The sequence below is a fragment of the Meles meles genome, chromosome 18, assembly GCF_922984935.1.
Source record: "Meles meles chromosome 18, mMelMel3.1 paternal haplotype, whole genome shotgun sequence".
Lineage (NCBI taxonomy): Eukaryota > Metazoa > Chordata > Mammalia > Carnivora > Mustelidae > Meles > Meles meles.
This window is the reverse complement of record NC_060083.1, coordinates 27131716-27144712: the sequence shown is the minus strand read 5'-3', so window position 1 is coordinate 27144712 and position 12997 is coordinate 27131716. Positions and strand designations below refer to the sequence as shown.

The window sequence follows — 12997 nt, the reverse complement described above, 5'->3', positions numbered from 1 at the left end:
GCTACTATGTCTCACTCTGATGTAGGGAACAGGACATATCTTTGTCCTCAAGGACAAAGTTTATAATCTTGTTGGGACAAAGCTGGCTAATCAAAGTCTCAATTCATGAATAACTGAAATAACCTGTCATCAAAAGCTAGGAAGTCGGCCAAGGGCTATAGATACCATATACGATCAGGAATTTTTCCAACTGCCTGAGTTACAAAGGTAATATACCTGAGAACAGTAAACATTCAGAAGGTACCGTATCAGTGTGAAAAATTCTAAACTTGAAAACAGACTCATTTCATTTAGGAAGTCAAACATAGCAGACACTGCTTACCTATCAGCATTCATCTCCTGTCTCCTGCTGGCAGAGTACTGATTTTATTTGGGTGTTCATCTCTTGCACATGAGACCTGAGGGTAAATCCCAATTAGCTAAGACAGTGGTCCTCTACTGGGGGCAATCCTATTTCCCAGGGAAATAAGATTTTCTTGCCCATTTGGCAGTGACTATGGACATTCACAATTGGGGGGATGCTACTAGCTTCTAAGGGAGAGGATAAGAGAGATGCTGCTAAAATCCTATAATGCACAGGACTGTCCACCCACACATAAGAATCCTCCAATCCAAAATATCAATAGTGACAAGATTAAGAAACTTTGATATAAGAGTTGAGCTGCACATTGTAATTATCTAGGGAGCTTAAGCCCTCCAGGTGATTCTAATATGCAGTCAAGGTTGACCCCTGGTTTAAGCCATTCATGGTAATACCATTCCCCTCATCAGAGGGGTGTAGAGGGGTTCTCATATGACCTACGTCTCTCCAGCCAAATATCAGGGGAGGTCTGTTGGAGAGTGTGGGGGACAAGAAGCCTTGTTCTTAAATCAGAGGAACACAAAACAAATCGTTCTTTTGCTTCTGCAGGATGTTATTTATTTATTTCACATGGGAGGCCTGGAACTGAGGCCGCCATTTTGACTGTAAGAGATACCGAAAACCCATACACTGACGGCAAATGAAAAAAATGCCAGTAAGTTTCTTATTATTAAGTGCCCCTTGGAGTTCCTCCCTTGGGGGTTGTGACATGAGATAATTAAAAAAAATTTTTTTAGCTATTCTAGGTTGGTTTTTCTGTTTCTTGAAGGCAAAAGAATCCTAGATTGCATAATGCTAATTGTAAGTTTTGTGCTAACTACATTCATGTACTCATGTGGTATCCTATGGTAGGTAACAGCCACAGCTTCTGAATTGTTTCTAAAAAGATATGAGATTTATTTAGGAAGTTAAAAAGGTTCTGGAGAGAGGGGAACCACAGTACAGACCTTGATATAAATAACAGGGGTCTTTTCATCTAATGTCCTCTTGCTCCCAAGCTACTTCTTATGTTTTATGATGAACAAAGTAGACCGCAAAAATGGCAGCTTTGGGAAAGGGGAAAAAATATTGGTAGGAAAGGATCAGAGCAGCTTTGGGAAAGGGGAAAAAATATTGGTAGGAAAGGATCAGAGGATTGTTTCAACTTTTTCTTAGATATATGTTGGTCAAATACATCTTCCATGAAAAATTCTAAGACCTGGAGGCCTCAGTGCTATTGGTTTCTTGAACCAAACAGAAAGGGACACCTCTCATGGACAAACATATAGAACTGAGCAGCATAATTTTTTTGGTCAGAAGTATATTTAATATCATTCTTAGTAAGGAACTGCTTTTTGCAATTTCTCAAAAGATTAGCCTATCACACCCAACACAAATGTAGCATTTCAAAGGTTTAGTTTATGATGAATTCTAAGGTCATGTGCGTAATTACCTGTAATCTGTTAAGTAAATGGTGGATAAGTTGAGACACTTTGCTGACAAGATGATTCTGATTAAGAGGCACCAGTCGGCAAGCTTGGACAAGAAGAGTACAGACATCCTACAAAAAAAAAAAGATAATGAAAAGGCAATATGCCTATTAGTCAGGTGAAGAACCAGCCCCCCACCCCCCACCAAATATAGCCAAACAGAAAAATGAAAGTGAATGTTCACACTCAAAATGAGGAAAGATGAAATCTGAGGTAGAAACTCAGAAAAAAAAAATCAAATAACACCACAGAAATGTGATGTCCTAAAAAAGTAAAAGACTCAATGCAGTTTTGGTCAGGCTGAAGACTCCAGAGTCTCCACATATGTAGAGACAGTGCAATTAAATAAGCAAAGAAAAGCCTCCAGAATGTAAAAGTACACACTGAAGTTAAAATACCAAAAAGTAAACAGACACATGAAAAGATGCTGAACATCACTCATCATCAGGGAAATGCAAATCAAAACTACAATGAGACATCACTGTACACCTGCCAGAATGCTAGAAAGGCTAAACACAAAACACAAGAAACAACAGGTGTTGGCAAGGATGTGTGGAAAAAGGAACCCTCATGCACTGTTGGTGGTAATGCAAACTGGTGCACAGTGCAGACACTGTGGAAAACAGTACAGAGGTTCCTCAAAAAGTTAAAAATGGAACTGTCCAATCGGACTACTGGGTATTGACCTTAAGGATACAAAAACACTAATTCAAAAGGATACATGCACCCCTGTTTATAGCACCATTATTTACAATAGCCAAGATGTGGAAGCAGCCCAGGGAGGTGTTTTTTTGTTTTGTTTTAGATTTCGTCTATTTACTTGAGAGGGAATGAGAGAGGAGGGGGTCAGAGGGAGAAGCAGACTCCCCGCTGAGCAGGGAGCCAAATGTGGCACTCGATCCCGGAAGTACAGGATCATGCCCTGAGCCAAAGGCAACCAACTTAGCCACCCACGTGATTATTAAGCATAATCTGGAATGATCTGAAGAATGACTAAAATCTGCTAGGCAGACAAAGCAAAGAAAGACACAGCAAGCAACGGGAATGAAGTGTGCAAAGACCTAGAATACCAGTAGGTGTGAAACACTAGTAGATGTTGAGGAACAGCAGGTTTTAAATGACTGCACACAAGGCACAAAAGGAGAAGTGACAGGAGACTGGAAAGGCACATATTTTTGATGAAAAAAATATCAAATTATAATAATAAAACAAAAGTTCCTAAGTACCCCCTTAATTCCATTCTGCTCCCTGGGGACATACACTATTATTTCGTTATAAACTCTTCCATTCGCTGCTGTGAACTCCTTACATCTATATATGTACGTATTCTCTTAGACACGCTCCTCACTCTGTATGTCATACTGCAACGAAATGTTCCATAACCTGCTCTGATCATCTACCAATATGTATTGAAGATCTGCCCAAATCAGAGCTTTGCCTTTCGAATCAGATTTTTTCCCATGAAAGAAAAGACCACTCTAGTAGTAGAACAAAGAATGGTTCAGAGAAGAGCTAGACAGGAGGCTGAAGAGAAGTTTGAGAAGACCAGTGGAAGAGTTCAGAAGTCATCTTGCCTGAGGGCTTAAGGCACTGCAGTGGGAGCACAGAAAAGGGAGTAAGAAATATTTATGAGATGGAATCTGAAGAATCCGCATTGGGTAAGATCTGGGAGGAAAGAGAAAGCACCAGTGTTTGTGCCAGTGTGACTTGGCAGACTGGGCATGTTTCCGTGAGTTGGGGCATGCGATGGGCTGTGGATACAGTTGTCTCCAGAGAAAATGTAACTTCGTTTTTAAGAACTGTCAAGTTTGAGGCACCTGTGAGCACCAGAGGCAGTGGTATGACTGGGTCAAGAGTTCTGGGAGTTCAGTAAGTAGTATCCAAGGCCTGATGTGTGTGAATGTTATTATTACTTACTGTTGGGGTACTTCTAAACAGGAGGCAGATAGGGAAGAGCTAGTAGGAAACAACATAAAATGGCAGGGAGCATGTGACAGCCTTAGCTCCAACTCTACCTCTGCCTTTTTTTTTTTTAAAGATTTTATTTTATTTATTTGACAGAGAGAGAGATCACAAGTAGGCAGAGAGGCAGGCAGAGAGAGAGGAGGAAGCAGGCTCCTGTGGAGCAGAGAGCCCGACGCGGGGCTCGATCCCAGGACCCTGAGATCATGACCTGAGCCGAAGGCAGCGGCTTAATCCACTGAGCCACCCAGGCGCCCCCTACCTCTGCCTTTTGCCAGCGATATGACACTGAATCTTTATGTGCCTCATAATTTTTATCAGTAAAGTAGATCTAATACTACCCATGTTGTAAGATTTCTAGAACCGTACACCGTAAAGTACAGTACATGATGGTCTGAGTACCATGTCTTCAATAAATGGAAGAAGTGAATTTTATATGCAAAGTGTTCTGTATGCAGGGAGTGGAGATGGGGGACGGGAAGGTGCGACCAGAGATGACACCTGCAGTGTTATCAGAGCAGAAGTCATCAAGTGGGGTTTTAAAGATGCGAGTTTGCCGAGCAGTGCAGGATCTTCAGCCGGAGGAGGGCAGAGACTGCCACGGTCGGAGGGAGCCTGGAGCTAAGTAACGCGTAGCGGAGCTGGGAAAAGCCCCGCGCGCAGTCGGGAGAGACCAGCTGGGTCCCTGAGGCTGGGGCCGGGGCCAGTAGGCGCGGCCCGAGTCCTCCCCATCCCACACGCCGCCTACCTCCGGAGGCACGCCGCCGCCCTCGCTGTAGTTCTCAGAGATGAGCTGGTCGAAGAGCAGGTGGATCTCGGTCCGGGCGGAGCTGCTGTCATCCGGGCGCAGGGCGCAGAGCCTGGCCGACAAGCAGCGAAATCCACTGCTGCGCTCTGGTGGTGGCTCTCGTGGCACTTCGCGCCCGGGAGAGCCGACGACTTGTACCGCCGCCATCTTTCCTACGTAGGACAACAAGGGAGCACTTCCGGGGTATTCCCGGCTCCGCGCGCCAGTTCCGGAAATACTTCTTTAGACCCGGTCTGTCGTTGGAGTGTTTTGCGAGTATTTGTCAGAAATTAACTTGGAGGTTTTTTTTTTGTTTTGTTTTGTTTGTTGTTGTTGTTGTTATTGTTGTAGTTTTACCTCCCACTTGTCTTTGAGTCCTGACTGAAAAGTGGGGCTCTATTTGTCCTCCTAGAAAGTGTGTTCCTGGACAGGGTCGACATGGCTATTTAGTACTAGCGTTTCAGGCGGGCTATAGTTGGAGAGGGGCTCTTGGTGGTGGCAACGGCAAAAAATGCTAGTTCTACGGCATCCTTGGATTCTTCTTACATCGTGTGAGAACCTTTGATTCTTACCCAGACACAAAACCACCCTGTAAATAGAGGGTATAAGTCCCAGTGTTCCTTGCAGCTGGCTGTGCATCCTTCTGAGAAACTTGTGCTTCATTACACAGGAAAAGAAATTTGGAAGTTCAAACTGAGCCATGTAAAATATAACCTCTACGGGTGACCTGGTTGAGATTGGACACCCCAAGATTTCCTGTAGCCTTAAAAGCAGGAAGCTGACAAAGAAAATAGCTATTTTAAATGCTGCAAACAGGTTTTAGTCACCCAAGAAGTGAAGGCATGAAACTTACATTTGGTCATGTTTTGGGTTTTTGAATTATGCAAATATAGAGCAGATGCTCATCAGTGGTTCTTAGGAAAACCTTGAAGTCACCAAATGTACATGTTTTATCCTGAGACTAAAACACTTGTGTTTAGCAATAACACCTGGGGACATGCTTTAGAAGAGCTTGTTTTCTGAAGACTCTGGGTTTTGGGAAGAAATACTAATTTTTTGTTTGAATTTAGATGTCATTGTGCTCGTATATTATTGCTTATTTTTGGGATGTGTGTATGTGTGTGTTATGTATTTGTGTGTGTTTGTGATATTCAAACATTTGCTCAGGGAAGATCAGGAGCTGAGACCTAGTCACGGAAGTGTTAGTCTGATTTCTCCCAAAGCAGAGCCTTAGATGAGGTTTATATGACTGACTTATTCAGGAATGAACGGGGAAGAAAGGAGAATTAGTACACATATGTACTATCGAATTGGCCATTGCAAAGGGTGAGTGATTGCTCAATCCTCAAGATTTTCTGAGAAGCCTTATAGAATGTTCTCAGATACTCCCCTGCCCCCCCACCAAGGAATGGAAGATGGAAGCATATAACTCAGCCTTTGAATTCTGTTGTCAGGCATTACCCTCACCAAGTTATCAATTCTCCAATGCTTCTCATTTGAGCATGTCATTGGGTAGTGGTTCCTGCAGTTTCTTGTTGTACAAAAAAACCCTGAGGCAAAAGTGAGAGGTATGGGGTACTAGGGTACAAGTCCAAGGCAAGTCTCTGATTACCTTGTGCTAAACTAGTAGATGCCTGATAGAAACTGGTTGCCATATCGATGATTAAAATAAGATTGTAAGGCCAAGAGTATTTGAAGAAGAGCACAAGAGATACCCAACACTGGGCTAGAAGAACATGAGGCCTGGTCATCACCACAGTGGAGGTGGTGACCTAGACTGGAAAGGATCTGGGTTCAATGTGGCTCATCTTAGGTTGTAACATGGATGATCCATGTTATTATTCAGGAATTGCGAAGTGCGCAGATACTGCTGATACCGGTATTTTAAGCTCTGATGGAATATGTCCTTGCAGATGGCAGTATGGTTTCCACAAGGAAATGAACATTCCTACCCTTTAATGATCACTAACTGAAGAAAACATACATCAAACTCTCAGGGAGGACTTGAGGGCCCCCTTCCTTGTCTTGTGTTTAGATGATAACCCCCAAACTGTGGAACTTAGAGCTTGGCAAAAGTTCTCCCAAGAAAATCTCCTCACACATATCCTTACTCCTCCTCACTCTCAGTATTTTTTAAACTTACAGAACCTTGGGGCCTTGAAGATGCTAAGAATGTTCACAGCCATTTCCCTTTATAAATTCTGCATAAGGTGATCTGGAGCCCTTACTCTGGAACATCACCTCTTTCATATTTTGGAAATATGTCAAGACTTAATTTTTATCATCTCATTAGAGTCTGGATCATTCTAACTGAAGTAGGCTTTACCCCTTACCCCTTCTAATTCACATCCTTGTTTATTTCCTTCAGAACATTGACCATAATGTATAGCAATCTTCTTTATTGTTATATTATCTGTTTCTTCCTCTAGGAAGTGAGCTTTGTTAAGGCATACATCCTGTCTGTCTGGTTCACTATTTTATCCCTAACACTAGCATGGCACCTGAGTCATGGTAGACACCTCCCAATAGTTACCGGTGGAATGAATAAATTCACTATTCAGCACCTCCTATTTCCCATCTGTTGGCTGTTGTGAAAATCAAATGGGATCTTTGTGATATTTTGTAAACTATAAATCTTAGTACCCAAGTGAGGTAGATACTGTTATTTTCACTTTTTACAGATAAAAAAGTTTAAATGACTTAGAGAAAGACAATTTAAAGGGTTCAAGTGGTTTGTCAAGGCCCACACAGGCAGTAAGTTGGCTGAAATCAGACCACAAACCAGGCCAGTTGCAATAATGAAGAACATAGACAAGAAATTGTAAGTCTATTTTTACCTCCCATCTTTTGTAATGGGGAAAACCAGAAGAGAGGGGTGGGCTTTCAGGATTCAGATGAGCTAGTATAGGCTAGGAAGGAGGATTGTCCTAGCCATCTGTTCTAGATTCCTTGAAAATTAGTACTAAATGCCATCATCCCATCTATTTGATAATCATAACAATTGTAGTTAACATAATTGAATGTTTTCTGTGCCAATTACTTTACATGAACTAACTTCTTTTGTCCTTGGAGCTCTTTGAAGTGTATATTGTCATACAGATCAGGAAACTGAAGCACAGAAAGGTTAGGACACTTGCTGAAGGTCACACAGTTATGTGGCAGACCTGGGTTTGAAATTCAGAATCAGAGTTCCTAACTACCACGCGATAATGCATAGGCTCTGGAGCTGGACGTGATTAGAGGTAAGACCCTGTCACTTACCTGCCATATGATTTTGAGCAAATTAATCTCTCCAAACCTCAGCATCCTTACATATAAATAATAAGTATCGTCACAAGGTGGTTGTAAAGATAGATTAGATGATGCTTATGGAGAATATAACACAGTTGCATATCAAGTGCTCCCCAAATGTCACCTGTCTCCCACCCTGTCCACCTCATCATCATGCTTAACCAAATAACCCAAACAGCATGGGTACTATTGATAATGATGATTTATTAAAAGAAATGGCTCTCTCCCCTTCCCCACCACATCTCTTATAATCTCTACCCACAGACCCCCATTTTCATCTGTCTTCCTGGTCAAGGAGTTCCAGTTGTATCTTTGAAGCTAGGAAGCGTTGAGAAATTATTAGGGAAGGACGACCTTCAAGATGAGTCTTCATCTGAAAAATGGACCAAAAAATTATACATGAGACCTGCTATTTTAGGGACCTGGAATGACAGAATGCAATCGAGAGGGGACAGTTCTCAGTTTCGGGAATCAATAAGCACCTGAAAGAACCAGCAAGGCCAAAAGCATCCCAAGGATGTGGGTGAACTGGACAGATATTATATTCTGAACACAAATGGGTTACTTGTAAAGTTTATGTTGATTCTATTGTGTTAGATATTATGTAGACTAATAAATACAGCTTAGTTTATAATCAAGACTGAATCATGGTAGCTTTTCATTATGTGTTTTCATTTGATGGATATTGAAAATAAAGAAACGATCATGTGAGGACCCTGAAATATTTCTACAGGAAAGGGGTTCTCATAGGTCAATCTGGCAGTGTGCATCAGAGGGGGAAAATGAACATACTCTTTGGTCATAAATTATAATTCTTAGAATTTATCCCAAGGAAATTAATAAGGGCATATGCACACATTTAATATTCATTATAACCACATTAATAAGCAATGAACATGTTAAATGTGTATTAACGGGGGTTACTAAATATATGAGTATGTATGGTGGACCTCTACAAGGCTGTTAAAGAAGATTGGTGTTGTTCAAAGTTGTTCACAAGCTATTTCTAAGTGAAATAATTAAGAAATCAAAATAGATATAAGATCATATCATTTCAATATATATGTTATGTATCTGTGTGTGTTTAAAATATGCACCAGAGTATTAAGCAGGTATCATTTGGGGATGGGAGATAACGTGACTGGTTTTTATGTTCTTTTTGTTCAAATAAATAATCTGATTTCTCTCCTAGATATATGATGAGCTAGAATAGTGAAATTATTTTAAAGGTTTGGAAGGCACCATCCTATGATAGATACTTCTTCTTGGGAAGGGTGTGAAGAGGGAAAGGCCACAGAGAGACAGGTTTCCATCCCACCCACTTCTGGAAAGTCCCATCAGAGCCAGCCAGCCTAGCTGGGACAAGGTTTGAGGAAGCAGGGAGGGCCTGATGTTTTTACCTGTCCTTAAACTGCAGCACAGACATGGCCACACCCATTGCTGACACAGATCTCCCCTAGGTCACAATCCCAGTCGCTGCTGCAGAGCTCAATGCAGGTGCCTGTATTAGAACAGACCGGCTGAAAATCACCCTGCTTTAAGCACAAGTATCAGAGAGGACAGCCCTTGACTGACTGAAAGAATCCATTCCACTTTTGTCTTTCAGTTGAATAAAAAGGAAATTTGTAAATAGTTACTCACAGAACAACACTCATTAACATCTTATATATTACAGTTTAAAATGATGCATTCACATGACCACAATAAAGTAAGGCCCGCTTTAATGAAGAGTGTAACTGTGTTTGCAGAAGAGAAGTACAAAGATGTCCCCTCAGACGTCCCCACTTCCCTACTCTGCAGGGAAATGGGCAGAAAAGAGGAGCCTCACATCTACCAAATGCCATCATGGGTGCCTTGCAGTCGCCCTGCGCAGTGAGTCTGACTAGTCTCACCTGTACAGGTGTGGCAGCTGGGATACACAGAGGTGAACTGCCCACTAGTAGGTACAGAAGTGGAATTCAACTGAGACCTGCCTGGCCCCTGAGCCAAGCCCCCTCTGCCATCCCACATGGTGAAGTAGATCTTGACATGATGAGCACATCTCCAAATTTCAAGGAGACACTCCTGGCCTGAGTGGAGCCCCGTCCCCAGGTTCCCAGAGCCTCAGAGTTAGTCTTTGAGAACCAATGAAGTAGGTCCAAGAAGCGGGTGAAGACCCTACAGAAGCTTCTAGGTAAATGTATGCAGAGCTCTGGATGAATGTGTGCTGTGGTTTGGCTTCTGCTCAGCGATTATCAGGAGTTTCTCTACCTGTTTCTGTGTCTAGACTTCTCTGGGCCTTTGTTTCCTCATTTGTAAAATGGAGCTCTTGGATCGAGCAGGGAAAATGAAGTTCATTTTCCAGTGTCAGTCCTGATCCATAAAGATGGCTCTCTGATGCTGTGTTGAGAGGGCTGGCACCACCTGCTGAGAGGGCTCGGGCTGGCACCGAGCACCAGGCTCGGAAGGAAGAGAATGCTGTGCTGACTAGCACTGTAAGAACGGGTCTGGTGGGATGTCTGCCATATACTTGCAGCCCTCAGAGAAAGTCAGTACGATCCCTCCATGCTTCTATCTGCTGTTGTTGATTTATGGTGAGAAGGTTCAAGACTTTGTCTCCACTCATAGCTGTTTGGTCATTCAGTAAATCTGTTGATTTCTTACAAGGTACAAAGCATAGAGCTAAGTTATTCAGAAAATATAAAGATATAGAGTCGTTACCTTAAAGTAGCATAGAGCCTAACGATGGAGATAAGACTTGTGTTTAAGGCACAAGAAACAAGGCAGTGTGGACAAGTGTCCTGAGAAGAGGTATATCCGAAGGAAAAGGGGCTCACAGGAGAGAGGACATTACTTCCAGTTAGATTGACTAGAAAAGGTGAATCTTGAAGTGCAGGAATCTTTTAAAGGCAGAACTGAGGGGGGTGGTAGAGTCTGACGGAAGAGAAAAGAATTACTGGTAAGAGTTCGCAAGGGGAGAAATGTAACTGGGCCTGGCGGAGGAAGAGGCACGCAAGGCATCTGCAGCACAAAGTTTAAGGGGCACTTGCACAGCCCTGAGAGTGACCATCTCCTTAAATACGGCACCCTGGGTGCCTCGTCTCCTCCCTCCTTGGCTGAAATAGAAGGAATACGGGAAGATTGGCAAATAAATGCAAGGCTTGGGAAGTAGAAGGGGGCAATTGGAAGTCAGGCAGGAAAAGTAAGTGCGGAGTAAAGTTACGAGGGCCAGATCTTGAGGACCTGAGGAGTTTGGATTTCACTTGCTAGACCAAGGGAAGGATAGGACTGTAGTTCACTTAAGAAAATTACTGTGACATGAGGGTATAGAATGGACCAGGATTCCGTGAGTAAGGAAACCTCAGAAACAATCCGGGGTCAGGAAGTGCTGTCAGGAAACCACACTGCACTGTCCCAAGCAAGGGGTAGTCAGGGCCGGACAGGGCATGTGGCAATGGGGAGTGGAAAGGAAGGAGCACATGCAAGGGACAATTTCAAAGAATGGACGGTATTTGGCAACTGGTTCAGTGGGGGAGAGGACAGCACAGCAGAGAGAGGCGTAAGAGCTGAAGCCAAGAATCCTTAGGGAGAAGTAAGAGCTCCAGTGACGAGAATCCAGGAGAGAAGAAAAATCTGAGGACTGATGGAGTGGCAAACAACACCAAGTGCTGCAGAGGTTACAGACTTTTGCTGCTGAGGAGGGTCAAGAGGGGTCAGCAGATCCTGGGAGCGAAGTTTCTGGAGACTGATGGACAGGAATGGCGATCATCTTTAGGAGGCAAAGGAGGGAATTGTGGGGAAGTTCGGGGACAGAGTTAAGATTGCTCCTTTGAGAATGTAAAAGGTAAAAGGAAAAGCAGAGATTAAGATAATTCCCATAGAGCATGATCAGGAAACTATGTTCTCTTGTGACCTGATCTATTTGTAGCAAGAGACCAAGAAACCCGTGGGGGAGAGAGATGCTGGGGAGGATGGCGGGGGTCTGATGGGGCAGCAAGAGGGAAGAGTGGAGAGTCCAGTGGGAAGGAAGACCCAAGGAAAGGAGCGGGGAAGAGTGGAGGCAGAAGGAGAGAGGTGCTGCAGTCAAGGTGGCTTCTGGGCTAGAAGATCTGTCCTTCTTGCCTTCCTTCCCCCCACCCCCACCCCCAGCACACACCAGTCCATGCCGGCCCACTTTCCAGCTCCCTCATGCAGAGAAAGGGTTGCCTTTTGCCTAGACTTACCCAGAAGTTGCCGTGGTCTCACCGCAGCCTGGAGCTCCTGTACCTCCGAGCTGAGGGTGAGGAGCATCACCAGGAGGAGAAAGCCCCCCAACTTCATGTTGCCGTCAGAAGTCTTCGGTAAAAATGCAGCAAGACTGAGGACAGCTGCAATTTATGCTCTCCCGCCCACTGAACTAGAACGCAAGCCCAGGGGTGGGACTAGGCACGTGAGAGCCTGAGCCCTGCCCAGAAACTACGTCTGAAGAACTCCCACCGGTAGGTCTTCTGAGGAAGGCCTTGTTGCCCAAGCCAGTCCGAGCTGAAGGAACACCCTCCTCTGGCAGATGAGTAAGACTCTCCCAAAGCAGGAAAGCCATGAGTGACAGAGAACAGGGTGGAGTGGGGGGTGGGAGGTGGGCACTAAATTTTATTATGTACTTGATCCACACGTTCTTTTGCAACACAAGCAAATGTCTCCTCTGGGCCAGGCACCTGCTAGGCACAGATACAGCCTTATAGAAATTCCAACCCAGGAACTGGGCATTAGCCAGGGTGTATGCAGCCCCCTGTCTCACTTCTCCCTGCCCTGCTCTGGGCCCTAGAGCCCTGGCATTGAGGGCACCGAGAGTCAGGAGAGCCAGCAGCGGTGCTCCTAGTTTACCTGCTGCTGGGAACGAGCCCCCCTCCCCTTAGTCTCCTGTCTTGGTCTGATTTAGGCGGTTGCGGGGGTCTTTGCCTATATGAAGTACATCCTTTTACGGCCTAGAGTTTCACTTCATCTTGCCCACGTTCTTTTCTGAGAACCCCAACTCTCAACATACATGCTAGGTTCTTCCAGAATGTTTCTCATCAGGCAGCACAGGGGTGGGAAGGCAGGGGCAGGGTGGCTGCTGTAACCAGCCAGTTGGGGAGGGAGATTTCATTTCCTCCTTCTTGTAAGTACTCC

General features: G+C 44.1%; 1 protein-coding gene and 1 long non-coding RNA gene across 3 annotated transcripts in view; both read right to left on the bottom strand.

The window, feature by feature from the left end:
* Positions 1–5380, bottom strand: part of HEATR6 (HEAT repeat containing 6) — a 32749-nt gene extending 27369 nt beyond the window's left edge. Inside the window, exons 1-3 of one of the 2 annotated variants that reach the window (XM_045985959.1) lie at positions 4541–4565; positions 1794–1901; positions 323–398 (exon numbers count right to left, since the gene is read on the bottom strand). Coding sequence is in view for 1 of the 2 variants with exons in the window: in XM_045985958.1 (XP_045841914.1) it covers positions 1794–1901; positions 4541–4747 (315 nt within the window). In the remaining variant the exon portion in view is untranslated. Of the gene's footprint in view, positions 1–322; positions 399–1793; positions 1902–4540 lie in introns of both variants that reach the window. The other variant, XM_045985958.1, reaches the window with a different exon arrangement.
* Positions 5381–7836: 2456 nt separating this feature from the next.
* On the bottom strand, positions 7837–12214 carry LOC123929946. The gene is made up of 3 exons (XR_006815989.1): positions 12073–12214; positions 9271–9371; positions 7837–8243 (listed from the first exon to the last, which is right to left on the bottom strand). It is a non-coding gene; the product is annotated as an uncharacterized LOC123929946 (long non-coding RNA).
* Positions 12215–12997: the final 783 nt, after the last annotated feature.